Source organism: Boleophthalmus pectinirostris, unplaced genomic scaffold (genome assembly GCF_026225935.1).
Source record: "Boleophthalmus pectinirostris isolate CB_2022bp ecotype Guang Dong unplaced genomic scaffold, ASM2622593v1 HiC_scaffold_23, whole genome shotgun sequence".
Lineage (NCBI taxonomy): Eukaryota > Metazoa > Chordata > Actinopteri > Gobiiformes > Gobiidae > Boleophthalmus > Boleophthalmus pectinirostris.
The window spans coordinates 17,485,137-17,512,377 of record NW_026571207.1 but is presented as its reverse complement, the minus strand read 5'-3'; the positions used below and the strand labels follow the sequence as shown (position 1 = coordinate 17,512,377).

Below are 27,241 nucleotides of genomic sequence, written 5' to 3'. Positions count from 1 at the left end.
AAGCACTTAATGCACTATGTAGGAATTATACAGTGTTATTATCATTTATTGTTAAGCATTATATTTAGAATTTTAAGTGGCATTAACAACACACACATAAATGCAATATGTAAAATAGGAAAAATATAATCATGTCCATACCAAAGCAATATTTTGTTATGACTTCTCTGAGGTGCCAGTTTGGTTACTGTTGATACCATGGGTGTCACATGAAAAAGGCCTTTTTTTTAAAAAAAAAACTTTGTGCTTTAATATTTGCTGTCTTTTTTTTTTTTTTTTTTTTTTTGCATGTGTATTATTTAACACGCCTTGCTTTGAGCGCTTGTATTCAACCCTTGACGACATGCAGTCTTAATTTAAGTACCATATTGTTTAAATGGTGAATTTTACTGTATATTAGTTATAATTGACCTGCGACTTCAACCTTTTTGCCAAATATTATTCAAAAAATTGTGTGAATTGAATCCCAGATTTCAGTATTGAGGTATACTTACGCATTTATATAATTTATAAGGATATATTTTGTGTATTGAAGTGAATATTTGTTGTTTATTACCTATGATCTTTAGATGTTTTTCAGAGTGTGAAGTAACATTAGGTGTCATAAAATTTACATTTATTCAGTCATCACCTTCAATATTCGAACCTACCACTTAACATTTAACTCAGTTCAGTGTGTTACTTAAGTTTGATTCTTCTATTGTACATTTTCAATAAAATAATAATAAAAAGAATAATTCTTGATTTGTTGTTTCTGACTGTTTTACATACTGCTCGGTTCCTTAAAAATAACTTTCTCACAGTAATAATGCATTTGTGAGCAATAAAAACACCTATAATTACATATGCGATTTATTTAAGTTCAGTGCCATGCCGTACTGTGGAATAATTCAGACAAAATAAACACTTCACGGGGACGAGCAAGTTACATAATGCAACTTTAAATTAATATATATAAACCTAACATAGACGGGGCTGCAGTCACATGGAGTCAAGTGGGGGGAGGACGACGCTCCTCTGCTCTGACCTCACAGATCCATGGCTCTGACACTAGTGCAAAGGATTGTGGGTATTTCCGGTTACCGATGTCTGTTTTCTGCCTGAGAATAGATGCTTAACCCTATGGTCAACTGTTGTTTTATCCGCGCTATTTATGCATAAATTCTTGTGCATCATCATAATTAAATATCAAGTGGGCAATACGGATATCGACCAGTTAAAAAAAAAACATAGTGTCGGGTTTAGATCAGTAACCTAATGCTATTCCTAGCCCAGACATCAGCGGTGTTTGTAGCCTAGCCTGCAGACGTGAGCGTGGTTTTATTTGAAATGGACAAGCAGTTTATTGTCCTCTAAACCATTGTTATTTTATCATTGCTCTTCCCAACTGGAGCACGGCTGAAGGTAATGACCTTTCCTAATAAGTAAACAAACGCTTTCTTTGCTTACTTCACTTACTGCTGCCTTAGCTGTAGTCATAGATATTGAACGTTCAATATCAGTCAACTCTCTTTTGATTTTTGACATTCACACCGTCCCTTGTCTTATGATTGAAACATATCTCATTACTCTTGCTTCCTAAAATGCATAGTCTCTAATGATCCTCTTCGCCCTCCACAGATCTAAACTGGACGTGGCGTGGCCTAGTGATGGCAGGGTTTTACCGCGGCAGAGTGACACCTTTTTACCCTAATCAAGCTACGAGTGCTGGAAAGAGGTTCTATTCCCCTGATGACAGTAAGTAAAAGTTTGCGCATTTCGTTTTTTGGTACTAGATAGATAAACTGGGACTGTTTCAATGAAATGCCATGGTTTATACTACGTTTAAGTAATTCTCTGTTAAAATTACCGCCAGTCACGTTGTTGATGCTTGAAGGTGATTCTAGCATCAACTGATTTCCAGCTTGTTTGCTTCGCTTAATTGGTTGTATTCATGCAGGAGATGAGCCACCAAGGAAGGCCCCAGCATTACATTTTGGCTCCAGACCTGGATTTGAGCCTGTACCCTTTGTCAGTAGTGGAAGCAGTACTGGGAGGGCTCATGAGAAGGAGAATGACCAGCGTAAGAGGAGTGAGCTGCACAGTTTTCCACAATGGGAGTATGATCACTTGCCCTACAGTAGTCAAGTACGTGAACCTGCCTTTGACAGAGGGTCATCCTACAGCTCTGACGGTAGGAGTTTCCATAGAGACAGGGACCAAGAGTTTTCTGAATCAACGTTAGGTTTAGGCTATAGTGACGGTGGCTCCGCATCTACATTTATGGCAAGAACAGAACGGGAATACACAGCCAAATTTGAAGCCCATTCTTCTGGAAACATTGACTTGTTTTCACTGCCCCAGAGGTATGATGGCATTGGTGGTGGTAGCAGGTCAGGTCTGGGATATAGCCATAGAAATCAGCCCTCAACTAGCAGGTTTTGCAGCAACAAAAGTCCCGCCGTTGCTCAACCTGAATCTCTGTTTCAGTCTCCACCAATATCTCAGACAACAGTTGATGAGAAGCAGCGAATTATTGCTAATGTAGCATCTGCTATTAAAGTTGCCTTTGGGGATCCAGCATGCAAAAATACAAATAATGAACCAAACTATAATTTCATCTTAAGTCGAAGCATCCAAGCTTGCAAAACAAATCCTGAATACACTTATGTCAACGTGAAGGACATTCCCCGAGCTGACTTACCAAAAAACAAGAAAATGCCATCTGACGGCTATGCCTGTGAACTTCGGTGTCAGCAGGTTTATCTTTCCACTGGGTATTCAGGCAGTAAGAATGGAGCGAGGGACCGTGCCTCAGAGCAGGCGGTAAGACTTTTCTTGAGACCAGTGGAGGTTCGTGTTGTGGAGCGCAAATACAAACACTCAGTACTAAAAGACATGGTTGTGTGCCAGGCACACAGTCCAACCCCAGCCTTTTTACCTGCTCTTTGTAACCCAGTGGAAAAGCCTGCAAGTTCTAAGGGACAATTTGAGCCTGACAGTCAAAAACATTGGAGGGAGTTTGTGGTTGTCGAAAATGCTCATGATGCAATATGCATTCTCAACAATTCAGCGGCTTATAACCGCATGAAAATAGACTATAAATTTGACCAGCTCCCAAACAATATTTGGGTTTGCAGAGTGTTTGTACAAGATGAGCTCTTGGGAACTGGAAAAGGCAATAAAAGGTCTTCAAAACATATAGCAGCTGATGACGCCCTAACCAAGCTCAGAAGGAATCAGGAAATGCGCCAGCAGCATGGGCAACAACAGTCTCACTTTCACAGGCAACAGGCAAACAGTCAACAAGATGATGAAGGTTTTGGACCTCAGCTTCATAAGCATCGAAGTGATCTAGTAATTCTGGAAAATTCAGATAATGCAATTTGTATCATTAATGATACTGCTCAGTTTAATAAAGTGACGGTTGATTACAAGTTCTCAGTTCTGCCCAATCAGTCCTGGAAGTGTGAGGTTTATTTGGAAGGACAATTTGTTGCAGCAGGAGAAGGGCCTAAAAAAACAGTTAAGCACATTGCAGCAAATGAAGCCCTAAAAACACTAAAGCAGACGCATTCTGTAGTAAAAGCAAACATAAGAAAAGATAGCACTTCTGAAGCCATATCAAGATCACAGATTATGGGCCGCTCGGGTGAGGAGGACATGAAGCAGGAAATTAAAGAGGATAATATTGGGAACCAGCTGCTGCGCAAAATGGGATGGAAGGGTGGAGGCCTGGGTCGTGATGGAGAAGGTATTGCAGAACCCATCAGAGTAAAAGAGCAGTTTTCTAGAGAAGGTCTTGGCCTGGATGGAGATAGTCAGCTGAACAAGCGCGACCTTGAGGATGTCATACGTAACTATGCAGCTTCAGACAGGCAGGATGATCTCCGCTTTTCCTCTGATCTGACCAATGATGAACGCAAACAGATCCATCAGATATCTCAAAAATATGGCCTTCGGAGCAAATCTTATGGGCAGGGAAAACAGCGATTTCTTATTGTTAGTCGCAAAGTACACAAAGAACAGCTGATTGGGCAGCTTTTACAGGAAGGACAAGTGGGACGATATGAGCTTATAAAACCTCAGGCCTTGCATTAATATACAAAGTAGAATATATTTAAGTCAGGTAATGGCCAGAGTATGCATTTCTTTTTTTACTTGTGTTTCTGTAAAATACTTCAGAACTTGCACAAATAAACTACTACTGTAGTCAAACACATCTATAGAGAATTTGTTCATATTGTTCTGGGTAATGCCTGTCTTTGATTTTTCAATTTACATTTAACATGTTGAATTTACTTGAACTGCATCATATTTTTCAAGTTAAAATAATTACCTCTTTAAAGAATGTTTTATGTTGGTTAACCTGCCAGATTGAAATATTTGTGATAAAATATCCATTATTTGAAGCTGTAAATACATCTGGGTTAAGCAATAAATAAAAAATATAGCACATCTTCTTCATATGAAAATGTTAAAATGTTGTACAAGTGACTGGTTTATATTTATTTTATTTACAAGAAAATGTACAGTTTGTTACATGGGTTACCAGTGCAAAGTTGTATGTTCTGAAAAGACAACATCTTTCAAACTGTATACTGAGTGGCTGATAGTGTAAAATAGAGTAGAAATATCCTCACACAAGCGCTACACTTTGGACTTTTGAAAGTGCAACACCTTTAGCTATTTAGAAATGATCTAAGATGTGTGTAAATTAAGGACCATTGTATTGACCAGTATCTGAAAGAGATTTAAAAGAAGGCATGAAGAAAACACACCAAAGGCATTTGTGAAGCTGTAAAGGGAATAAATAATCAAAAATAGTTTAATATTTAAAGATCCCTCTCTTAAGGCTGTTAAAACAAAAAAATGATTACAACCCCTATGAATTTTAACTGTGCTGAATTCAAACCACACAGAAAATATTTCAAACTGTCTCTCTATCAAAAACTGTCAGACACAGTCTAATAAACAAAACACTTGGGGCATATGGCAAGTAACCCAGATATAACAAGGTACATTAACTTTTAACAAACACGCTATTGCCAGACAACAGCATCTGTCAGGATCAAATGCCACAACACAACAGCATACAAACTTTAAACATTTATGGGAGAAGTATATTATACTGTACTTAGAAGAATGTTGCAATATGTCATTTTATGATTGTGTAATTGTTTTTTCTTGGTTGTGGACTAGACACTGGTGGTCATATGTGAATGATAACAGGGGTCAACAGTCACGCCAACTCTGTTCAACAATAGCAGAAACCCTCTTCTCATACTCCCGTTTGTTTTCCTGGTACAGCTGGGCCGCTTGACTGTTAGCTGGACTGTTGGGGTTTGGTTCATCCAGTAATGACTTAAAACACAAATGTATAAGGTTAAAATTCTATTAAAATTGAATTGTGCTGCAAAGAGCTGTAAAACACTAAATGTGTACACTATATAGTCACCTGTATTGATGTTAAGATTGAAGAGACATCATATGTTGGACTCCAGCGGTTCTGAAGTATATCTAAGCATATGCTGCCATCAGCATACACTGTAAAGAGAAATAATGAGTAATAGACCCATGCACATTGCTGGTTGCTGTACTGTACATACCATTTGGGTGAAACATTTTGGAGACAAATCGCACTGTTGGGGGTTTATTTGGATATTCCTCTGTAAATTCAATGGTGAGTTTGAAGGTACCTGTAACAATACAATGCCATTCAGTACACAACAAAGTACATAGTTATTTCTTCTAATTAATTTAATGTTAATGCTGAGAAATAGTTTTCAGTAAGATGTTTTTAAGATGTCTGCAGCTCATGTTCATGTATTTGGATCATATGAAGAGACTCACCATCTTCAAAAGGTGTTCCCTCTGGACTGAAAATGGAAAAAAGCAGTTCGTTATACAAATATCCCAGAGTTAAATATAAGAAGACAACGTTACACATTTAATGATTATTGTGTTTTACCCAAAAATGACTGCATTCCAAACCATAATGTTGTTTTCAGATGGGGCACCACTGACACCAGCTGGAGGATCCTCTTGCAGCCTGCAAAACAAATCAGCTGTAAAATATGTGACAATAACATGCATCAACAACACGAGTTAAGTTTAATTGTTTTCTAAATAGGAGCACCAATGAATTAACAGAGGTTTACAAAAACCTAAAAGTACTGTAGGAGCCTAATGGTAATACAGAACTAGCGGCATTATCATGGTGCCATGATCTCGTTGCCTGACATAAATATACCAACCATATGCTCTGTCTTCAATATTAAGTTTAAGAGTTTAAGTGTAATTCCTATTTGTATTAGCTTGCTTATGTGATGCGGTGCGGTCTGTCGCAGGTCTAAAAGCTGGTTTGGGTTAGCTAATATTAGCTGTGGGTTAGGCTCTCGACTGTAGCTTCACCCTGTTTTGGTTTTGTCTTACCGTTTAAAATCTCTCATCAAACGTCTTCTAGCTGGCGTTGACATCTTGTGTGTGGTAGAATTTAAAGCCTCAGCATATACTGTACCGGGTGAGGTCTGCTAATTTATAATTATCCAAAGTATAATTTGAAGCTAGCTCGCTAGCCAACGATGGCTAGTTTGTCAAATATTTGGCCGTCCCTGCTAGGACACTACCACATGGTACTACAGCGAGGGCTCCTACACTGCTTATAAAAACGCGTGGCTGAGTTGTGAAACCAATACCAACACAAATAACATGTATGAATACTGTAAATAACCCAGGTCTTTGACAGTGAAATGAGCCAAGCGATACCAGACTAGCTGCAAATCTGCGTGGTCTCTCTCTATGGATACAGCCTCCCCCCCATCAGTGCACTTGTACCAACCCAGAGAAAATTACGTCATCTGTTTAGAGGTTTGGAATTATTTATTTTTATTTATTTATTGATTTATTTTTACCAATGTCTTGGCTTTAGAGTTTCGGCGAATTCTCCCAATGTCTTGTGATTTGCGTTTACTTTGTATTGAATTAATATGTTTTCGGACGAATAAAACCCAAACATCTCATCTATGCGAACGCGGAGTGTTTCCTATGTGCAGTCATTGCAGTTGTACTGAGAGAACACTAGAGGGCACTTGACGCTCAAGATTCAGAGCAGGGTAACAGCTATAATGGAAACGGGGCTTGAGACACTGTAGTTATAACAGACTGTTTTGAAATGGTGTATCGTATCCATATCAATACAAATGATACAAGAGTCTTTGTTTTCTGTTTTTGTTATGATTAGAAAATAGAGGATAGATCAAAAATAGTGTCCCATATGGTCTAGCGGTTAGGATTCCTGGTTTTCACCCAGGCGGCCCGGGTTCGACTCCCGGTATGGGAACTGTGTTTTCATAATCTTTGGTGCCTGCTCTATGTACATTAAGGATTTAATACATCTTGCAAAACAAGTGTAACTGTAGACCACATGGCCAATTTGGTTGAGGATAGTGGGAATGTAAACGACCCCGCCCGTGATGGGAGCTATCCTCTATTGCTCTCAGGGCTTGTTCCGGGAAGGTCTCTGCAGTCCGACGTCGATGATCCTGCGGCGCCTACACAGCGGGATTTGAATAGGTGACAAAAATCGCGCGCACCTGAAGGTTGCGCGTGTGCCATTAATGTAGTTAAACGTGCTACATACTAAGCCTAAATTGTTGTAAACTATACTGCAGGGTTGGACATGTGGTTATTTTAACTTAACGAGATCCACTTCAATAGATTAAGGTTGTTATTTTTTTTAACTAAAAAAAATGCTCGTGCTTACTGGGCCAGCTTGTTGCTCTGTCAGAGTTTGGTGTTGGGCCAATCGTTTCCCAGGAAAATGTGACTAGTAGGAATTCCCCACGCATCAGTACTGCCTGCCTGGGAGAACTGCAACCTTGTGTCAGGACTGGAGCACTACGAGAGCAGTGGGAGGACGGTCACTGCCCGGCGTCAGACTGTCAAGATGGAGCTTATGCCGTGCACTATCCCAGAACCGGCACTGGAGCCTTCTGGGTCATGTTTATGAGGAATGTCATCAGCCCGACGCTTATCCACAGTCTGCGCCACAAAAGAAGACTTCTGCAAAGGTAAGATTTCATGGTAACTTGTATTCACCCACGTAAACTATCCTTAATGTGCTTAGATCTATAGAATACGAGAGGATGAACTAAAAGTCGTGATTTTATGCCGTTTTAGGCCTCTTAACTTTTTGGGTTAGTTTAGCAGACTGTTGGCTAAACTAAAAAGGCATGACTTAACTCATGTGAGTAGCCACAGGGCTCCATGTCATTTTCTCTACTACACAGATAAACTGTTCTAAAGACTGATTCATTCCTCTTGCTAAATGATAATGAATCACATGGCAATGGAGTACTTTGACATAGCATTCATTTTAGTCACTTCACCGTTATTTAATTATTAAAAAAATACACCAAGAACAGAGTGAGCTCAAAAATGTGCTTTTGTTTGTGTGTAAAATGCCCAACTTAAGAGTTAGCCAATCCTTGTCTGTGGTGGTTGAAATGTTTGCCAGATGTTTAGATTTTTGGGCTAGGATGCTTGGATATGGGACAGACAAACAGCTACCTCATTGGTGGACTGTCTGCTGTTATTTTCTGTGGAGAAGGAGGCGTGCCACTTTAGGAATGGAGAAGTTACCAGTAAGTGCCCATAGGTTAGACTGGACCAGCTGGATCCCACAACCCATTTGATTAATAAATGAATAATGCTGGTAAAAATTTGGGGATAGTTGCAAACCAAAATTGGAAGCCTTGCCCTTAAGTGTGACAAGTTTGTCTTTTAACTTGGTAGTTTTAAATCTAACTTGAACTACTTTGTATTTGTATAGTCCAGAGGCTCTTTCAAGTTTAAAGTGCAGATTTTTTAGACCACAAATCAGACAAACAAATTGCAGTCTAAAGCAAGTCAAGCCAGCAGCATAGCATGTCTAACTCTGATCAAATTTACTCTAAAATCAATACACTGTAACCTAACCTATACTGAATTATACCATCCCAAAATTACTATAGAATTATGAATTACTCCATTTAAAACAAGAAGCCCCTGTCCCCCTGTTTGAGACTCATCCCATTCAGTGTTTGCACAGAGGGCTGATTTAACACATTGCTCTTCCCGGCAGCTTTGCTTAGCCTGTCCCTGTGACGTCAGACCCGAGCAGGCAAAGCAGATGAGTGTGATGGTGACCCAAGGACAATAGAGGGCTGTTTTACTCACATAAGTGATAAGAGTTCCTCAGACATCAGCCACTTCTCCTTGGTACTGTTCAAGTTCAGACCAACCCAGCATAATGGCCTCCTAGTTATTGATTTGACTATGGACAAAAAAGAACAGAGCTTTTATTCCATTTAGAGAGCTGCACTCCAGGTCTTTGGACTGGCCTTCCCCAGACAAGAGGAATCTTGTAACCCATTTGTTCTTTAATCAGCAGTAGTCTTTGAGGATTATGGTATATTTGTCATTTATTTTAGATGTTGGTATACAATTTACATTCTTACCTTCACTCTTAAATAGTGCTGCATTGTGACTGAAGTAACATAAGGCAGGTGAACAAGGACTGTGCAATAGAATCCAAAAGTAGTCACTAAATGACAATGATTGGGTCTTTCTGTTTGAGAGGTCTACAGTCAATTTTCTGCCAGTAAAAGCATGTCAGTTTTAGATATGTTTGGAGGATGAAATTGGACTGTTTTATGTTATTAATGATGGTTATCAAAAGCCAGTCTTTTTTAAGTTTGGGAAATTCATGTAAAATACATTTTTACAAAGTAAAATCAAGTAAAAAATTGTGATTGATCAATATGAGAATGTTGCTAAACTTTCACACTTAAATTGTCACACAGGTAATGCCGAAGTATATTTGAAGCAGCCTAAGTCAGGCTGTATTGGCTGATAAGTGTAAATGAATTTGTTACCTCACAAATAACCACAAGATGGCAATGTGGATGAGCTGCCTCTGTTGTCTTAAAAATGAAGAAACCTGTGGGCCCAAATGAGAAATAAAACTAATGTAACTTCCTGTTTTGAATTAAAAAAACAAAACAAAAACACTTTAGAAGTTTCTGGGGAACTGCTATTTGTTAAGTTCCTTTTTTTGTGTCGCTTTTTCTCCACCTCTAGTCAAATGACACCTGTGCTTCACCTTGTCGGCCATGTTTTAGGCAGTTGGAGAGTGCAGCTAGTGGACATGACGTCAGGGAGAGGGACGTGTAGGGAAATTCCACCTGTAACCTCATTCTACAACCATGGTTTCAGCAGCAGCATGTGACTGTGTTGAGCCACTGACTGTGCCTTTAGCGTTCTCCATGAATCTGTGCATTCCTGTGATGTAATCGGCCCTTACCACAAAGGCTATATTTGGGACAAAGCAAAGGAATCTGTGTTACATATTTGACAGTATAATGTTTGGTTTTTGGTCATATAGTAGGCCAAGTCAAAAGTCAGTAATGACCTACTGATAAAATTATATCAGTGAGAGTTACTCAAATCCTTTTGAACAAGGAATGTCAAGACTAGGCAAATTTGTAAGGTTTGTTGTCAAAACGGTCAAAACACCCAATCAACAATCACTCAGAAAGTTGGATTTCAGAAAGTTGTCACATATATTTTACATAATCTATCAGACATTGTGACTGAAAGCAAATGATAGATTTAAAAACTCAGTAACTAAAGAAGTGTATGGTATTTACATATTTATCTATCATGAATTATTATTTAAAATTTTTATTTAACAGTAATGTGATTATGTATAACTCTAGAAAAGCATGGCCTTTTAATCATATGGCATCTTTTTTTAAAGCAAATCCTTAAAATTCCAATCTGTATGAATAACGTTTGTGACATATTTCCAGAAATGCTCAAAAATCAAGCTTCTCGTACAAAATAATTAGGTGACTTTGTTTTTGATGGCATTATCTAGTAAGATTTAAGATTCAAGTTGTACAATTCAAAGATACAAGGCTGTCACATCAAATTGTCATTGTGATTCAGATACAGATAAGGGTTAAAGTAAATATAACATGGATTCTAGGTCTTAGAGGTGACTGATCTTTTTTCCGGATGTGGCCATTATGAGACATCATCAGTTGGACTCTATGACACATTCTGAATTACCCTGGCCTGTACACTTTATAGCTTGGGCATGGGCCTCCTAACTGGTTGGGTTATAACATCAGGGAGTGTCTTTATCACAATGTTGACCACATGCTTTTTCATATAAATAGTAACTAGCACTGTCTTCAACTTTAGTTATGCTATTTATCATGTCCCATATGATTTGGGTTAGGTTAAGAGTGAAATATTGAATTTGCTAATATTATAGCTTAGGCTAGCATTTGACTTAGGTTAGCACAATTATTTAGAAGACCTATATGTCTGTGTTTGTGGGCTATGCAGCAGAAGAACCAGACTTACAGACTTACTGTTCTTCTGATCTTTACAACTTAATTCTTGCTCAGTTTGTAGAGACACTTTCTATAAGCTTTACACTTACACATTTTTATGAATATTTTCTGTGTATTCTATTTTCAATCATTTAGCTGTAGTAGCATTTTGAAAAGGTTGTCTTTTTTTCTACTTATGTTAAGTAAACATGTATTATTGCCACAAGATGAAATTACTCAGAGTAGGCCATTTGTGTTTACGTATTTTAAGCAACATTTCTACATTGTGTTGTATAACATCAGTGCATTTGTTGAACAATGTGACTTTTTGCTGTTTTAAGATCTCCAACTCTGCAGTATTTGGTCAATCCAAAATGAATGTTGGGTTATTTTAGCCACAAATGAGTCATAAGTTGAATCCTATCATGCTGAATACTGTTATCCGTTAGACTAAATTTGTACTAATTAATGAGTAACTCAACGCACACTAAAAGCTTTGTCTGGATAGTTACGTACACTGAACCTTGTTACGTCTACTTTTTTTGAGTCATCTACTTTCCCCAAGTGGTCACTGTCCAGGAATTGAACACTTCCTTTAGTGTTGCAAAATAGGGACAATGGCATTTTTTAATTTATAATACTAATTTACATTGCTCCTCCACTCACCCTCTGTCTCCTGTATATGTACTTGTGCTCTGTGTTTGCCCGTGTGTGACAGTCACAGTTGAAAGCATCTTTGCAGCTGAACGACTACAGGAGCAGCCATAAGATGACCTCTAGAGGCTACACAAACAGTTGTGTCTCTGCTCCAAATGCTCCAAGTCTGACCTACCCAGGGCTGTTTGTCAGGTTATAAATCCTCAGCATTCCTCTGCAGCTTCGAAGTGAAGGATGTTTTTGGGGTGGATGGTGGAGAGTTCTGTCTGGTACAAGGTGAACGTTTTAGCTTTTTTGTTCCTACATTTTTGTAGTCTATATATTTTGGTACATGAAAATTAATTAACATTTATATGTAAGTGCCTGAGTTAGCTACCTAATCAATACTATGGCAATTAGTGTTACATATAAGTAAAGGTTATGTAATACTTATGCTATGTAATAAACGCTTTGTAATACTGAAGTTCATTTTGACATATTCATAATATTTTGAATGTGTGATGCAAAATTTGATTTGAATATCAAATATATTTATTATAATAAAATACTGAAAAAATACTGATTAAGAGTGAAAAACAAACTTCCAAATATAAATGTATCTCTACATTTTTGTGGGTAATTTACAGTAATTTTGTCTGAGACTTAAACCTCAGTGAATAAAATCATGTTCTGTTGTATTGGCCTAATATTGTCTCATCAGTATCGGAATCAAAAATATAATACATTTAAGATGATCAGAATATTAATTTCTGTTATTGACCACCACATTGCTACATAGTTAGTTGTGATAATGGTACTGTTGACTCAAAGCTACCTATACCAATATATAGTATTGCTATAGGTAACCTCACTTCAGCTGCAGCTGTGGCTACAATAGTAGCTTACCATCATGAAGTGTGACGTGAATGAATAATGTTCTGTAAAATGTCTCTGAGTGTCCAGAAAAGCACTAGATAAAACTGATGCATGATGATGATGATGATGGATTATTATTATTATTATTATTATTATTATTATTATTATTATTATTATTATTATTATTATTATTATTAGGGTCAAATCAATAACACCTCAGCTCTGGTTAGTTCCTGTGGCCTGCTTTGTAATTAGGGCCTATTACACTAAATTGTGCCTTCTGTTGTGCCTTCTGTTTTGTTGAAACTGAGATTCCGAGGTGACCATCTCCTCCCCCCTTGCTCATAATGAGTGTGTTGCAGTCTAACTTGCAACAACATGTTTTTACTTACCAAGTTAATATGTTCTACTTATCTCTCATCTTCCAACTAAAAGACTTTTTGCTTTCAGTATTACAAAAATATTTCTTTCTTATAATGCAAACTTTTGGTTCTATAATTGTAGTTGTATGTGAAGTCTAAATGTATTTAATGTCATGGTTGCATCTACTTTTCATTTAACTAGTGTAATGTGTTTGCTATGTGGATACTAAATACTAATTAATAGTGTATCTATAAGTGCAGAAAAATGCATGCCCAGAATGCTGTATCTAATTTGTGTCTATCTAACTTGTTATTAACACTAGACACCAACTGATTTGGTTGTAAATTGGTATTATTAAAGCATCCATAGCTGTCAGTTAAGGTGAATGATGTTCAATAGGATGTCTGTGTCAGGTTGAGACAATGACAAAACCATGACCTCGTACCTTAAGTATGGGCCACATCTGTCATGTGAATAGTTGAATTGTGACATCAGAAAACTGCCAATTCATTCAAGCCATGGGCTGATCCTAAAAATAGAGTCACCTTATAATGTCCCCAATAAAGCCTTCAGGGTTTGGCATTACTAAGGGATGTTTTGCTCACAAAAATTAGAAATAAACTCCTACCATTATACTTAAAAGATTATAATAAGCAAGACAATAATAATAATAATAATAATAATAATAATAATAATAATAATATAATGGAAGGCTAACTATTTGTGCCAGTAGCTGATGTATTGATTATTGATTGATTATTTGGTTTATATTTCAAAGATCAGTCTCTTTATGTCCAACATTGGTTGCAGTTGGAAAGAGTGGGGGAGGAGCGAAAATGCAATCCAATCAAGAAGATGTAGACAGCTCTAACCTCAGACCACCATCTTCCTGTTAGTGACATTTTTCATCAAGATTGCTATCCTTCTAACTCAGCCTATTAGAGGTTTTATTTTATTTTTTTATTTTTTTTAAACTGTCATTTATAACATGATTTTTCAATCGTAAGAGTAAAAGCCAAATATACAATTTATTTATTTCTAGTTTTTTTTATTTATTACGTTTTACTATTTTGTGTATGTTTTCATAAATACATCATTAGCCTTGTTTTATGCTGGACTTTAACGCAGTACTAAACAAAGCAGACTGCATTATCATCCTGCATTTTTTTATTCAGTCATGAAGAATGCCATGTTACCTGAGGTGAAAGTTGCATCTGATATGTTTGAACTAGCTATCTCATCATTACAGAGGGACAAGAGTTATTGTGGAACAGTGACTGTGGGGAAGCACTGGCCACAGTTTTCAGTATAAATTTGACCGTGTGAGTTTCATTTCTGCATTTCATGACTGCTCATTTCGTGCACCTCCTCTTCTTCTTAGGACCAGTGATATTTTGGTCTATCACCCACTTCTACTTATTGCTATATGTAGTTTTATCGATAAACTTTCTGTTATTTGTCAGGTGATGTATTCCACCATGTATTTATCACCCAGTACTTTTCTATATTACACTGGTCAAAGTCTATGCTGCATACCTGACCTACTGTTTGCTCACCTCTACTCCTCCTCTTTCTCAGTAGAAACCAGTCTATCGTCTTTCATTCTAGGTGTGGCCCACTGGTAGGACCCTTTGACTCTCCCCTCCCCCGCCACTGCTCCAGCCAATCAGAGTCGTACCTGTGAACTCACCTGAAAGGATTTGCATGAAGGGCAGATGCCGCTCGCTGATTGGCCAGGTAAGACCTAGCTGCCTCAGGGCTCCCCCCAACCAATGGCGACAGGGCTGTGTGACTCAAAGGGAGAGGACAAGTTGCTTCACTACACTTCTCCTTTTTCTGTTTCGAAGCGCAGCCATTACATTGTGTGTTTTTGTATGTTTATTTGCTGCCTTGTGAAAAAGTTTGTGTTTGAGTGCGGATCCACACATTTAGCCTTCTTCTGAAATGCGCTGTGGAATATTCCTGCCTGACTTTGTTGTATATATTTTTTTGGTCTTATCTTTGGTTATTGACATCAGCGCTTGTGGATACAGTCACCAAAATCGCCTGTCTGTAAGGTTGGTTAATTATAACTCTTGCCTTCCTCTTTATGCCACATAGTTTTTATGAGTTATCACAAACTAATGATATTTAAATAATTTTGAAGACACATTATCTACAGATACCATTTCACTTGCTTTTTGTAGATTTTGTGTGACATACATACATACATACGTACACTAAGTGATTTGAGCAAATGTTTGTTTCTGTTGATAATACACAATAATATTGCATTCTTGATTTGAATGATCATATCAAATCGTGTATTCATGTCTTTCCATGTGGACTCATTTGTCCAGCATTTGAGAGAAGGTAACAGATAAGTTTAAATGATCCCAATTGAAGTTAATGTGAGGTAATTATGCTGAAACATGCTGTTGTTGTTTTACTTTTATGAATTGTTGCCTTATATGGCTGTCTAGAGCGAGGGCGTGAACACTGTTTTGCAAGCCCCTTAACCAAGCCCACATGTACTGTATCCAGTGTAGTAATCCATAATTAAAAATCATGTCAAATTAGATTTAGGATCAATTTGCAGACTTTGTACAAGTGTTATATCAGTGCACCAAACTGCATTGAATTCTGATGTTGTCTTGCTTTCTCTGTGTAGTTATGCAGTATATAATCTTAAAATGATCTGAACAGAATGTTGCTCATCTTGTAATGCACAATGACGAGCATTCTTACATTTCACAGGGAACTCTGAGCCCACACTCTTACTGTAACTTCCTCATTTGCTTGAACTAACCTTCCCCAAAATATCTTTTCACCCCTTTACCGGATAAGTCAGCCTATGCATTGTAGAGACACGTGTTCAATGAAAAAAATTCTTCCTGTTTCTCTAAAAGTTGCACCTTGCAGGCCCCACTCCCACTTCTTGTGAATTAGCGCGCTATCATTCTGAAGAGACAGCTAGCCCTCATACCCACCCACTTTCTTATTGAATGTCTCTAGCTGCAGCTGCACAGAACATGTGCCCAGCTGTCTAAAACTTAAAGTGGGAAGTCCTTCAGCTTTCATCCAATTATGGTCAAACTTTGTAATAATGTTACATGCAATTCAGTGGTGTTGTGTCATTACTTTGACATTCACATTTGGATTTGGAGGTTAGTGTCTAATGCAGCTTGAAAGTTATATTACACAGAAACACTTTGCACTAAGGCTTCATGATTTAGAAGAGAAAAATAACTATTATTTTTCTGCTATTGTGATTTGCCATATATGCTTAAAAAGTAGGATTTGGAGTGCATATTGTAAACAACTCCAGAAGCATTAACATTTCAGAGATGACTGAAACGTGAACTGATAACCTAATACAAGAATCCCATGTATTTCAGAACAGATGTCTAAACTACAGGCATAACAAGATTTTGCTTTTAAAAATACTGGATATTTAGATCTTTGCAAAGTCTATACACATACACACATACAAGTCTATTATCTAACTATTTCAGTTTTTTCAGTTTGATAATTTTGCTAACTCAAATTGCGATTTTGATTGGTTTAGGATATATTGTGCTGCCCTACTCTAAACACTATAGTTTACTGTTTACTGCTTTTGTAAAATACCTCTGTATTCCATAGTGAATAGCCTTGTTGTGCTGAGCAGGCCGAGTTTGCATTTGACCGAACTTTTTAATCATACACCTCGCCCACCCTTATTTGGATTGTAAATGAGGACTCGGGGCTGTGCTCTCAGGCCATGCTGTAGATGCTTTTGGGTGCTGCCTCTTGCCTCTGGATGGGCTGGTGGAGAGACTGAAGTGGGTGGTGGACAATAGTGTCAGCCCTGGTTCATCTTTCAATACAAAGTCAACAAGTCTTAACCTGTAATTAGATCATTACATTGGGCAAGATGTTGGAGGCATGTTGTGGGAGGACATTGTGGGCGGGGTTTAGATTGCCAAAGCAGAGCAAGCATGATGAGATGTGTGCTAGGCCAATGCAAAAAGTCACCAAGTTCATATCCAAGAAATTAAGTATCCCAATATAAAACATTCTTATGACCACATAATGGATATGAAGTGTCCAGGGACAGTATACAACTGAAAGAGGTAATTTTGTATTTTATATGTTAAGGACAGAAATGTTTTTGTACAGACAATAAGGTACCTTAAAATGAGTCTTGTAACTTGAAAGTAAATGTTTATCCTACAGAGAGATAAACGTTATGCAGTTGATTGTAATTGTTTCTCCACACAGGACCAAAGCATTAGTTAATTTATTGTTAGGCATATTATTCAGAAAATGTACCTTGAGGTGTTTGGTGGTTTTATAGCATACATATATTCCCTTATTTCCCAGAAAGTACATGTACTCACTCTACACAGAAATGTAAAAAAAAACACAGTTGCACTTGATTCATTTATTCAAATGTATAAGTGACTTGAGTGCCAGATAGTGTCGGTGGTTCTTGTGGTTAGGCAATGCTAGTAAAGTAGAGTACTTTACTAGGCAAGCTATAGCCACAAACTTTAGTTGGCTCGTACACTTTGTCCAGGGTTCAGCTTCACACCACACCGTCAGGTTTGTGAAAACTATTTACTCTATAATAAGTAGGCGTGACCTTTTATATTGTTTGTTCTGTCATGTGAATGCCAGTTACTTCTCAATTACAGCCAGCACACCTTACACCTAAACTGAAACTAGTCATATAGGTTACTTTATATTATCAACCGTCATGGAAACATATGGGTTGTTGGTAATGCTCTTTTAGAAAACTTGTTTAATTAGTGTAATAGTAGATTTACATTGTTTTCCAAACTCAATTTCCCAAAATAATTCTTCCTGTTGTACAGATAAGGTTGTGACAAGAAGCCTGAACTCCTGCTAGGAAAATCTGGGTGGAAGAGTTAATATTTAACTGGCTTCTTATAGTGCCTACTGTCAGTGTGCCGTTGAGCAAGGCACATGTATTTGAATACTTGCTATTAATAAAGTTTAGTGTTGTAACAATATTGTAGCATGCACAGACTAGGTAGCACAGACTGCTTGTAGAGTCACCACAGACCAAAAGTATTTCTTCACACAACAAACTTAAAAGGGTTGATTTATCTCAACTCATATCAGAACAACGTAAAATTCACAGTGTTATGAAGCAATGCTGGCCTTCTCCGTGATTAGACGTTCCAAAACATTAGTTCTTTTGGACCTTGGAAGGTTTCCAATGAATGATAAGTTGACAACCCACGTGCATTTTTCATATTCAATTATAAACCGTCATTCTACTTGTTTCACGGAGTCTCACAACGTTAGCACAGGTGCAAGAGACTCAACCCGTGCATAGGTGACAGACAAGAGCAAGTCTGTGTTTCTTTATAACACAGACTGAAAAGGGAGAGAGGGAGAGATGATGCAGTGTGAAATATCAGGTCACACTTTCTGATAATACTTGCCATTACATAAGTTTTGCTTAGCGGTAAGGGCACACATTTTGACCTGGGAAAATAACATAGTTACTAGATGCAACATAGATGATTGATGCAACAATATAACACATCAGAATCCTGGATTAGATGAGATAAACAAGTTTTATTTCATTAAATAATTGTACTATTAAAGTGTAGTTACTAAAAAGTGTTACCTAATTGCAAACTACCGGTATTGGAAATTGGCTGAATTTAGTGCACAATGTTATGTACTGCTTTTTTACATGCTCGTGTCAAAAATCAGTGACTACCTTCCATACAATTTCTTGTGCTATTTATAACAATCTTGTCATTTATAACTGATTTGACTTTCCAAACAGCGACGTCAGGTGTGAATTTAAATACACAATGGAGTGACCTATTTGCAGTGTGTTATTTTCTTTTCCAATTATACAGGTCCCACCCTGCATGAGGTAACATGGCCCAAAAAAGAGTCCTGCTGTGAGATGTATGTGTGGACATAAACTGTCATCTTCTGTGAATACGTTTTCTCTGGCCCTTCATGGCCTTATGCTAATTGACTCATCATGTTGGCTTTAATACAGCATCTCTTAGTACAAAGAGGCCATTCTGACCCAAGCTCAGAGGGAAATGAATTTCCCACATGCTTTTCAGAGCTTTTGTCCCAGACACCCAGCTGTACTCAGCAGCAGGCGGTCGCATGGAAAACTGTCCTGACTGTAATGAGTCCTCTAGACTGCCTCGTGTAGGAGGCCACACTTACTTATAACTTAATTATTTCAACATGTACATGTTTGCTTTACCAAATATATCCTCTCCTTTTGTTACTGTACATTTTTTGTCAACATTGGCTTGGACTTTTTTTAAAAGTTAGTCGAAATATACTGGGATTATTAATCATTACATTGAATATAACATTGGTTACATTCATTTGTTACATTCAGTGCACAGGGGATGCCATTGCATGCTTATGCTACTTAACATGTGTGTCTCACTGCATCTAAACATGTTGAACTTTGAATTTCTTTGTATTAGATCCAACACTTTTGTTGACCCCAAAAGACTTTTTTTTTTTTTTTCCTTTTTGATTACTTCTAGAACAAGTGTTAATCACCATAACAGAGACAGTATAAAAAGTGCTTTCAATCAGGTTCAGTCTTTGGACATGTGACCTCGCTGTGGGCCTTTAACACACAGACGAATGGGGCCCACCTGCTCAGAGCTGGTCTCCTTGTAACGTGCACTGCCTACTTTACAAGCCCTCTCCCTCGGCCTGTTCCTAAGCAACAGCCACTCCTTGTTTACCTTTGCGTTTTTGCATTGTGATTCTCGTCAGAACAACATAACTCCAGCCCCTCAGGAGACTGATTGTCAAGCCTCTTTATTCAAAGTAGCACAGGCGCCGAGGTTGCCATGCACAAGACTATACGGATTTCCAACAACTCTTTAAAAAGGCAATGTATTTATCACAATGTTTTATTAAAACAAATTGACTTATCTTTTAGCTTTCATTGCTTGCACCTATATGTTCAAACAGTGACACCTTGTAATTATTTTCTAGATCCTCTTTTATTGTCCTGCTCCCATGTGGCACCTTCCCCATCTATCATAAAAGGACCTTTTTCATAACGCCTTCTCAAATATTGACTGGCTGGAGCGCACAGTTCTTCTGCTTTTCTGCGCACGGTTCAAACACTTCTCCAAACAGGTGAAATGAACCTTTGATTGATGTCAGCCGCAGTGGAAATAAATTAACTTTATGATAAACAGCGAAGGACAAGTCACCTGTTGTGTTAATGACTTAAGCAAGCAAATTGGTCTGGACTTTGTCTTGTAGCTGAGCCTACTTCTCAACATTGCTGGAAATTACATTGTTATTTGGAGATATCACATACTGTACTCTACAAAAATGAAACTTTATTTAAACTATAATATTTATCAAAAGACTAATGTCATCATAATCGAACTAAATCAGTTATGAAAAACATTTGTAGCTTTTGCAGCAACAGGTGCACAAAATGTAAACAAGTGGCTGCATTCATGACATTCAACAATTTCAGATGGAAAGAACAAAACCTTTTGCTCTTGTTCTTGTTTACAGATGACATCACATTCTTTCTGTAAGCCAATAATACTGATTGGGACAGCTAAAATGAACATTGAATGGGGCTAGTCACTAACACAAATGATCAGGTTAAACATGAATGAATTTGCCTTTTAGATATTTCATGGCAAAGTATAATGTTATCAAAAAGGGAAATCTGTCTCTTGCCAACCATCTGGGAGTATGACATCATCATCATCATCAAACAAACCACTATTACAACTCCATGGGCAATTCAGTGTTTATGAAAATCCATGTTTAACCTCATCATCAGGGTTTGGTCAAAACACTTTACAATAGGCTCAGTGCTCTTTTGAATAACAACATTAATCGCTAATAATAATAATAATAATAATAATAATAATAATAATAATTTGTGCTGACAGAGAAGATGCTATACCAGTTTTTGTTTAATGCAGAAGTAGTTAAACCAAGTCAAAACAAAAGTTCAACTTAAACTTACTTTTGTTCTTACAAACTTACATAATCTCACACACTTTCTGTTTAGAGGTATGCACTCCACTTTTTTTGTTAGCATCACATTCTATGGTGTGCATACTTCTGTGACAAGCAAAACCATTTGTCATGACTTCATTCCTTATTAGTTTAAGTCACTAAAAGCCTGACATTACGCAATGACTCAGCATTTCTGTCCTACTTCGCACTCCGTAATGGGCACATGCTTACTGTCTTGAAGATTAGATAAAAAACATTGGCTGGCTGATACCTAATACCTCACTGACCCACTATCCAATTGTGTGAAATCAGATAAGCCCTCTTGAAGGGGGCTAAGCTGTCTCAATGTGAGGGGTCCTATCTGAGCGGCTTTGCTGGGGATCAGATGAGAAGAGCTGATTTAGCCATTATTAGCTATCAAACACTAGCTTAATCCGCTCAAATGTTAGCTTTGTTTGGCAGCATGCTGCGTTTTCAAATACTGCTAATGTCAATAGAGCTTGTTAATGTGGGATAAGATCACAGCAAATTACATTATTGAATCTCCATTCCCTTCTCAAGGTGTGTTGTTTGTTACATTTAGCTCGCATACCTACCTATGGGTGGACACATCGGCACGCTTATGTCCAGACCTGTTTGGTATGCAGTCTCCTTGGAACAGCCAAATTTTCCCAAGATTGGCTGGAATACTTTTAGCTTTCACTTTTATGTTCAAAAGTCAAGAAATAAGAACTGCAATGGAAAGACTTCTGTTAGGCAAAGAAAGTGGAATTTGTCCTCAGACCAGTTGCATAATTTCATGTTGACTGTGGTAAAATCGATGGTTTGTGGACTGCAGTGCCGTGGTTGATTAATGACTGGTGATATCCAATCTTCTGCTACTAAATCCAAGCTGTGACATGTTCCTAATCAACATAACAATGACAGGCGTGTAGCTATATGAATAGGAACATTAGGAATATTTTTGTATTGCATTATCATTTGTGTCTAAATAAGTGAGAATTGGCCTTCCCAGTCTTGTCCACACCGGGTTGCCCCCACACAGCAGACAGAATAACATTCTGCATAAAGTATTTAAACTATTTTTGCAAGGAGATCAGTCTAACTATCAGGCAACTTGCACACACGCCTAAACTTGCTTGTTTTTTATCCCCTGCACTTTAGAAATAGGGGTGCAAGATACAGCTATAGAAAATGTGATACAGAAAATGTAGGATATTGCAATAAAAAGTGGGTTTTGAATTTGCATGAATGTGAGACAAACAAGTTAGCAAATATTTGGAAATATGCATATGCTGTTGTTTAGTGTAGAACTGAAATGCATAATTTAGGATTTTGGAAACATGTCAAGGATTGTATTGTATTTCTGTAACATTCCATGATCTCAAGCTGTCAAGAGTAATAGAAAGGTCAGATGCGGTTTCCTACTTTCACTGTCATGGACTGCAAACAGGGTTAGGCTGTAATAAGAGGCTGCAGAAGTCACCTGAACAAAGTTGTCATTAAATCATTTGTTTTGGTCCTAGACAAGAGTACCTCTGACCTTTGTTAAATAAATGTATTACTCTACAGGTTTGTTGCTATATTCAACACATGGCATTTTTCATTTCAAAATATCAATTGAATGGCTTGTAATTATATTTTGTTACTTTTTATTTTTCTCCTTTTTGTTTTTACTTAAAGCACAGTATCTGAAGGGGGCACATCTCCTCCATGGAAATAGAAAGTTAAAATCATACTTCAGAACAGTCTAGATGAGTTTTATACCACAGTGTGGAATTTTATAGCCAAAGGAACAACATATCCATGGAAATTAGCAGGAAAAGGCCCTCCTCCAGGCCAAATAAGAGTCTGTTTATGGAGGTTTGTGGAGGGTGCGTGTTTATCTTCAGTGAAAAAATAATATTGTTTTTAAAAAGCCTTTTTTTAGTCTATTTTCTCAGGTATCTTGTCTTGATGTCACATTGCTTCACAGTTGAGAATACAGATACATCTATTTAATTCATTCCCCTTCTGGTATAGTCAGGGCCATTCAAATTAAGAGGATTGTGGCAAGTGTTAATTAGTGCACAATACATGAGTATGTCTGTAAGTTGTGGAGAGAATATGTTGTGATAAGGTAAAGAACAGGTCAAGACGTATGACAGACTTCTTTTGGTTTACCGCCTTGTAATTAAAATATTTTAGCAGATTGCAGTTAGCAATCTTAAGCTATTTGGCAATATGCTGCTACTTAAATAAATGCAATGCCCCATACTCCAGAGTTTATGTTAACTACAGTTCTGAAAAGCACTTCCCTACTCTTTTCTAAGTTTCAGTAATAAAATCTAGCTTGTAGCAACACAGGTTATCTTTTGTGTTTGAGGATATCTTTTTAAAAACTTTGCTGCAATTTCCTGTCCTGTTTTCTCAACTTAAAGTCTTTTTCCCCATCAGCGACATGTGGCCTGTTGCCACATTATAGAGGCAAGCCACTGGGGGTGCATACTTTTGATAAACGAGCCTCCACTGTGAAGTTTAAACCTGCTTGATTTAGTCAGATCTTAGTGTGGGGCTCATTATACATCTGTTAAGACAACAATAACAAAAGTTGTGACAGACTTTGATGGCACTTGTCTAAGATTTATTCCGAGGAGTGCACTTGCAGGCGTATCATTTGTTCAGATTAACTAGAAACAAAAGTGACTTCGACAGGTGGGATTTTGTCCAATGTTAATGAATGGCTTGGGTGTGCTTTAGGGCAGAGTTTTTGGGGTGTTCCAGAAGCACAGTGAATGCAGCTTGACAGGAACTCTGCAGTATCTTCAGATTTTTTATTTTTTTTTCATCAACCCAACTTGGGGCCCTTTCTGGTGTTGTTGTGCGTACGCTATAACAGGGGTAGGGGTTAGTCACAGTGTCTGTGTTTGTGCGCTTGTGTCAGCACTGCAGGGATAAGAGGAGTCTGAAAATGGCAGGTGTGGCTTGGAGAATGCTTTTGTAATGCTTTTGTATTCACTACTATTGTCATTAAACAGCCTGTCCAAACGTCAGCCAAGGATAGACTAAATTTACTTGTCTTATGTATGTGTGTATGTCTTTTAGGGAGGTTGCAATATCAAATTTTTGTGCTGTGATTATTGCATCACATTTTTACAATTATTCACAGTTTTTGAAACAATAAAATCCTTATTTCACTTTCATTCACATTTTCTAATTGATTAACATTCCTCTAGTTAGTATTAAAGCAGCTTTATGAAATCAAACTTTGGGCATGACAGTAAAGTAAATTTGACAGAAACAGGCAAATTTTTAGAAAGCACAGATTAAATAGATGAATCTTTAACTGCAGTATGTACTCAATATATGTTTTATGTGTCATGTAACCACCAGAGATATCACAGTTATTAGTTACTATCAAAATTGCCAGAAAAGTGTTTTATGTCACTTTGCATAAAGTACAACAAAACCCATATCTTTAGCATGTTGTTGAAGAAGGAAGGAGGGGGAGTTACAAACTTTCCGCTCTTTCACAGAAGATGAAATTTTGCTCAATGTGGTTTAACAGACAGGAAGTAGCGCTCTCAGTGATGCTGTTCCTGTGACTGCAGTGTTCACAGGTCAGTGTGTGGTTTCGCTTTTCTAACCACTATTTTAAAGTATGTCACTGCTATTTTGGGTTTTCAGGCAAAAACTAGTGAGGGCTAGTTTTTGTGATGGAATATTGATTAGTATTTTTTAAATGTGTTAATAAAACATCATCCTTACAGGCATATACACAATGGAAAAGTACAAGGTTTGCAGCCGATAAGATTAAATTCCATTATCCCTCTAACAGTCCATGCTGGAGGTGGCATTTTCTTTCTTCATTTGGCCGTGGCACTGCAGAGTCAAATGCTTCCCAGTTGAAACACATGGAGCTGGTGTGTTTTCTGTGCAGCTGGGCTCTATTACCCAGTGTCTGCCCGCTGCTGTCCTTTTATCACAGTCTGTGTAGTGGTGTGAAAGCACTCCCTTTATTTGGCTCAATAAAGTTCACTGTGGAACATGGTGAGACTTGCTGCAGTGCATTGTGCAACCCTGTGGTGAGTCAGATGTAGGATGTAATGAGGACCCAGTAAGGGTATAGTGTAGAGCTATAAAGAACTGTAATTGTTGTTATTAGCATTTGCTTTTAACACTCTGACCTTAAGTACTGCATTTTGACAACACATTGTCTACATGTTATCATCAGGTGCAAGTCATTTAGTAAACATTTTATTGTTGTTTACATATATTTTCTATTAATTTGTGGCCTTACACTTGATGTTGGGCATTTGGTAAATGTGCTAAGATGAACCGCTTGTTCATACACTAGAAGACAGAGTTCCTCAGAACTGCTCACATGGGTAGTCTATCACATTGCTCCAGAAATGACCCAGCTTTGTATCACTGACTCATTTCCTTTACAGGAACCCAGCAGATCCTGCAAAAACACTGACAGTAGTTAGATGGTAGTGAAGGCCCACACTGTTGTCATCTGTGCTAGCTAGTGATCGTATCATCAGCATAACCTCACCTGTAACCTATAGAATTCCTTGTTTAAGTTAGTATTTGTCATGTGATAGTAAAACAAATTGGGTTTTATTTACTTTGCAGGTGTTTAGTTTCTGCACCACATCTATGATTTTATCATTTTCTTTCTTCAAAACACCTTTTGTCTGTGTGCGGGAAAAGAATTGGAATACCAAAAATACCTCTCTCCAACATCTGTGCTATCATTAAACCCAAGAAATCAACAGTACTGGGTAACCCAAGCTGCAAATGGCTGACAAACAAAGTTTGCACTGGTCATTTTCCTCTATCTCCCAATGTTTGCAGTCACCACATGGAGGGTGAGTCATTGCATAGTCATTCAATTGGCTTAAATTACGTCCTTTCATGGTCAACAATGAGCTCAGCTGAAGAGACTAAAGCGGGGGAAGTGGGTCCTTCTGGGAATGGTCCATTTGTTCATGAATCCAGCCTCTAATTGGTTGTTATTGCGCCTGGCAGTCACCATACTACAGGGGTGGAGCAGACCAGCAGTTGCAGGCTGGCATGTAGCAGACCCTCGGAGTGAAATTAGAGTCACATGACCGGGGATGTGATCCACAGCATTGCTTAGTGCTCCAATTATGTTAGGTGCTATATTACGCATGTATTGAATCTCTCTTACCACGGTAATATTGTGTCCTTAGTATCAGTAAATGACTGAATGTAAATATTGGCATTACATTCCACATCTTTAATCCAACATTAGAGGGTAAACAGGAACCTACTACTGAAATTGTTGTAATACTTAAAATTTATGTTTTTTTTTTTTTTTAAATGTTTGACCTTCTACACCCCTTTGGTTCCACCAAGAAGCCTCACCTGGAAACCACTCCTCAGCAACAACCCCTGTCCAAGCAGTCCCCACCCAGGTCAAGTCAGCTGCCATATATTTGCACTGTTGGACCATTATGCATTGACTAACCTCCCAGTAAAACCCTCCCTCCTCTGCTCTGACGTAATAGGCGTAGTTACAACCCTGTCTCTGTGTTGGGACAAGGCAGCTGCTGGGATAATGTGCAGGCTGCTCTGACTAATGGCTAGCTCCCTTGTATGCCTGTCTGCTGTTAGCACTATGCTAGCTATGCCTTTCACATCAATGGAGCAGTAACAACAGGGATCTAAAGAAAATACACTTACTATGGGCAATAATTTTTAATCCATTACTGCTCACAAATCGCTCCAACTTTCAGATTATGTCACTCAAAGGAGGAACATTATTAGAAAAGCAGATGCTGATTTGTAAGCCTGACTCAGCCAGTCACACAATTTTTAACCAAAAATATAAAATAACAAAGCAATATTGATATATGTGTGAAGTTAGACCTGAAGTTTACTCTGGTTTACAACCAAACCATCTTCTATTTTAATTTTCATGCCTAATAAATAGTAACAAGGCATGTCAAGATTGTTCAGTTAATCTATAACTGATGATTATTAAGGTCACATTATAACCATTAGAA

The 27,241-nt window shown here is 37.7% G+C and overlaps 3 protein-coding genes and 1 non-coding gene across 9 annotated transcripts in view; 3 read left to right on the top strand and 1 right to left on the bottom strand.

Annotated features, from left to right (window-relative positions):
- Positions 1-1,030: 1,030 nt before the first annotated feature.
- Positions 1,031-4,413, top strand: nkrf (NFKB repressing factor). The gene is made up of 3 exons (XM_020923504.2): positions 1,031-1,404; positions 1,621-1,737; positions 1,940-4,413. Exons 2-3 carry the CDS (start codon positions 1,650-1,652, stop codon positions 4,078-4,080), a joined length of 2,229 nt encoding a protein of 742 aa, XP_020779163.1. The 5' UTR covers positions 1,031-1,404; positions 1,621-1,649; the 3' UTR covers positions 4,081-4,413.
- Positions 4,414-4,477: 64 nt separating this feature from the next.
- Positions 4,478-6,756, bottom strand: LOC110158883 (ubiquitin-conjugating enzyme E2A (RAD6 homolog)). Its single transcript, XM_020923427.2, has 6 exons — positions 6,415-6,756; positions 5,951-6,031; positions 5,833-5,858; positions 5,589-5,678; positions 5,438-5,526; positions 4,478-5,343 (listed from the first exon to the last, which is right to left on the bottom strand). Exons 1-6 carry the CDS (start codon positions 6,456-6,458, stop codon positions 5,215-5,217), a joined length of 459 nt encoding a protein of 152 aa, XP_020779086.1. The 5' UTR covers positions 6,459-6,756; the 3' UTR covers positions 4,478-5,214.
- Positions 6,757-7,249: 493 nt separating this feature from the next.
- trnae-uuc (transfer RNA glutamic acid (anticodon UUC)) lies at positions 7,250-7,321 on the top strand. Its single transcript has one exon. It is a non-coding gene; the product is annotated as a tRNA-Glu (tRNA).
- Positions 7,322-7,862: 541 nt separating this feature from the next.
- elf1 (E74-like ETS transcription factor 1) overlaps positions 7,863-27,241 on the top strand; it is a 31,808-nt gene continuing 12,429 nt past the window's right edge. The window contains exons 1-2 of one of the 6 annotated variants that reach the window (XM_020923354.2): positions 7,863-8,051; positions 14,847-14,975. The gene's annotated coding sequence lies outside the window, so the exon portion shown is untranslated. Of the gene's footprint in view, positions 8,052-14,846; positions 14,976-15,046; positions 15,296-17,679; positions 17,805-26,591; positions 26,651-27,241 lie in introns of those variants that run through there. The other 5 variants (XM_020923359.2, XM_020923358.2, XM_020923356.2 and 2 more) reach the window with 5 other exon arrangements.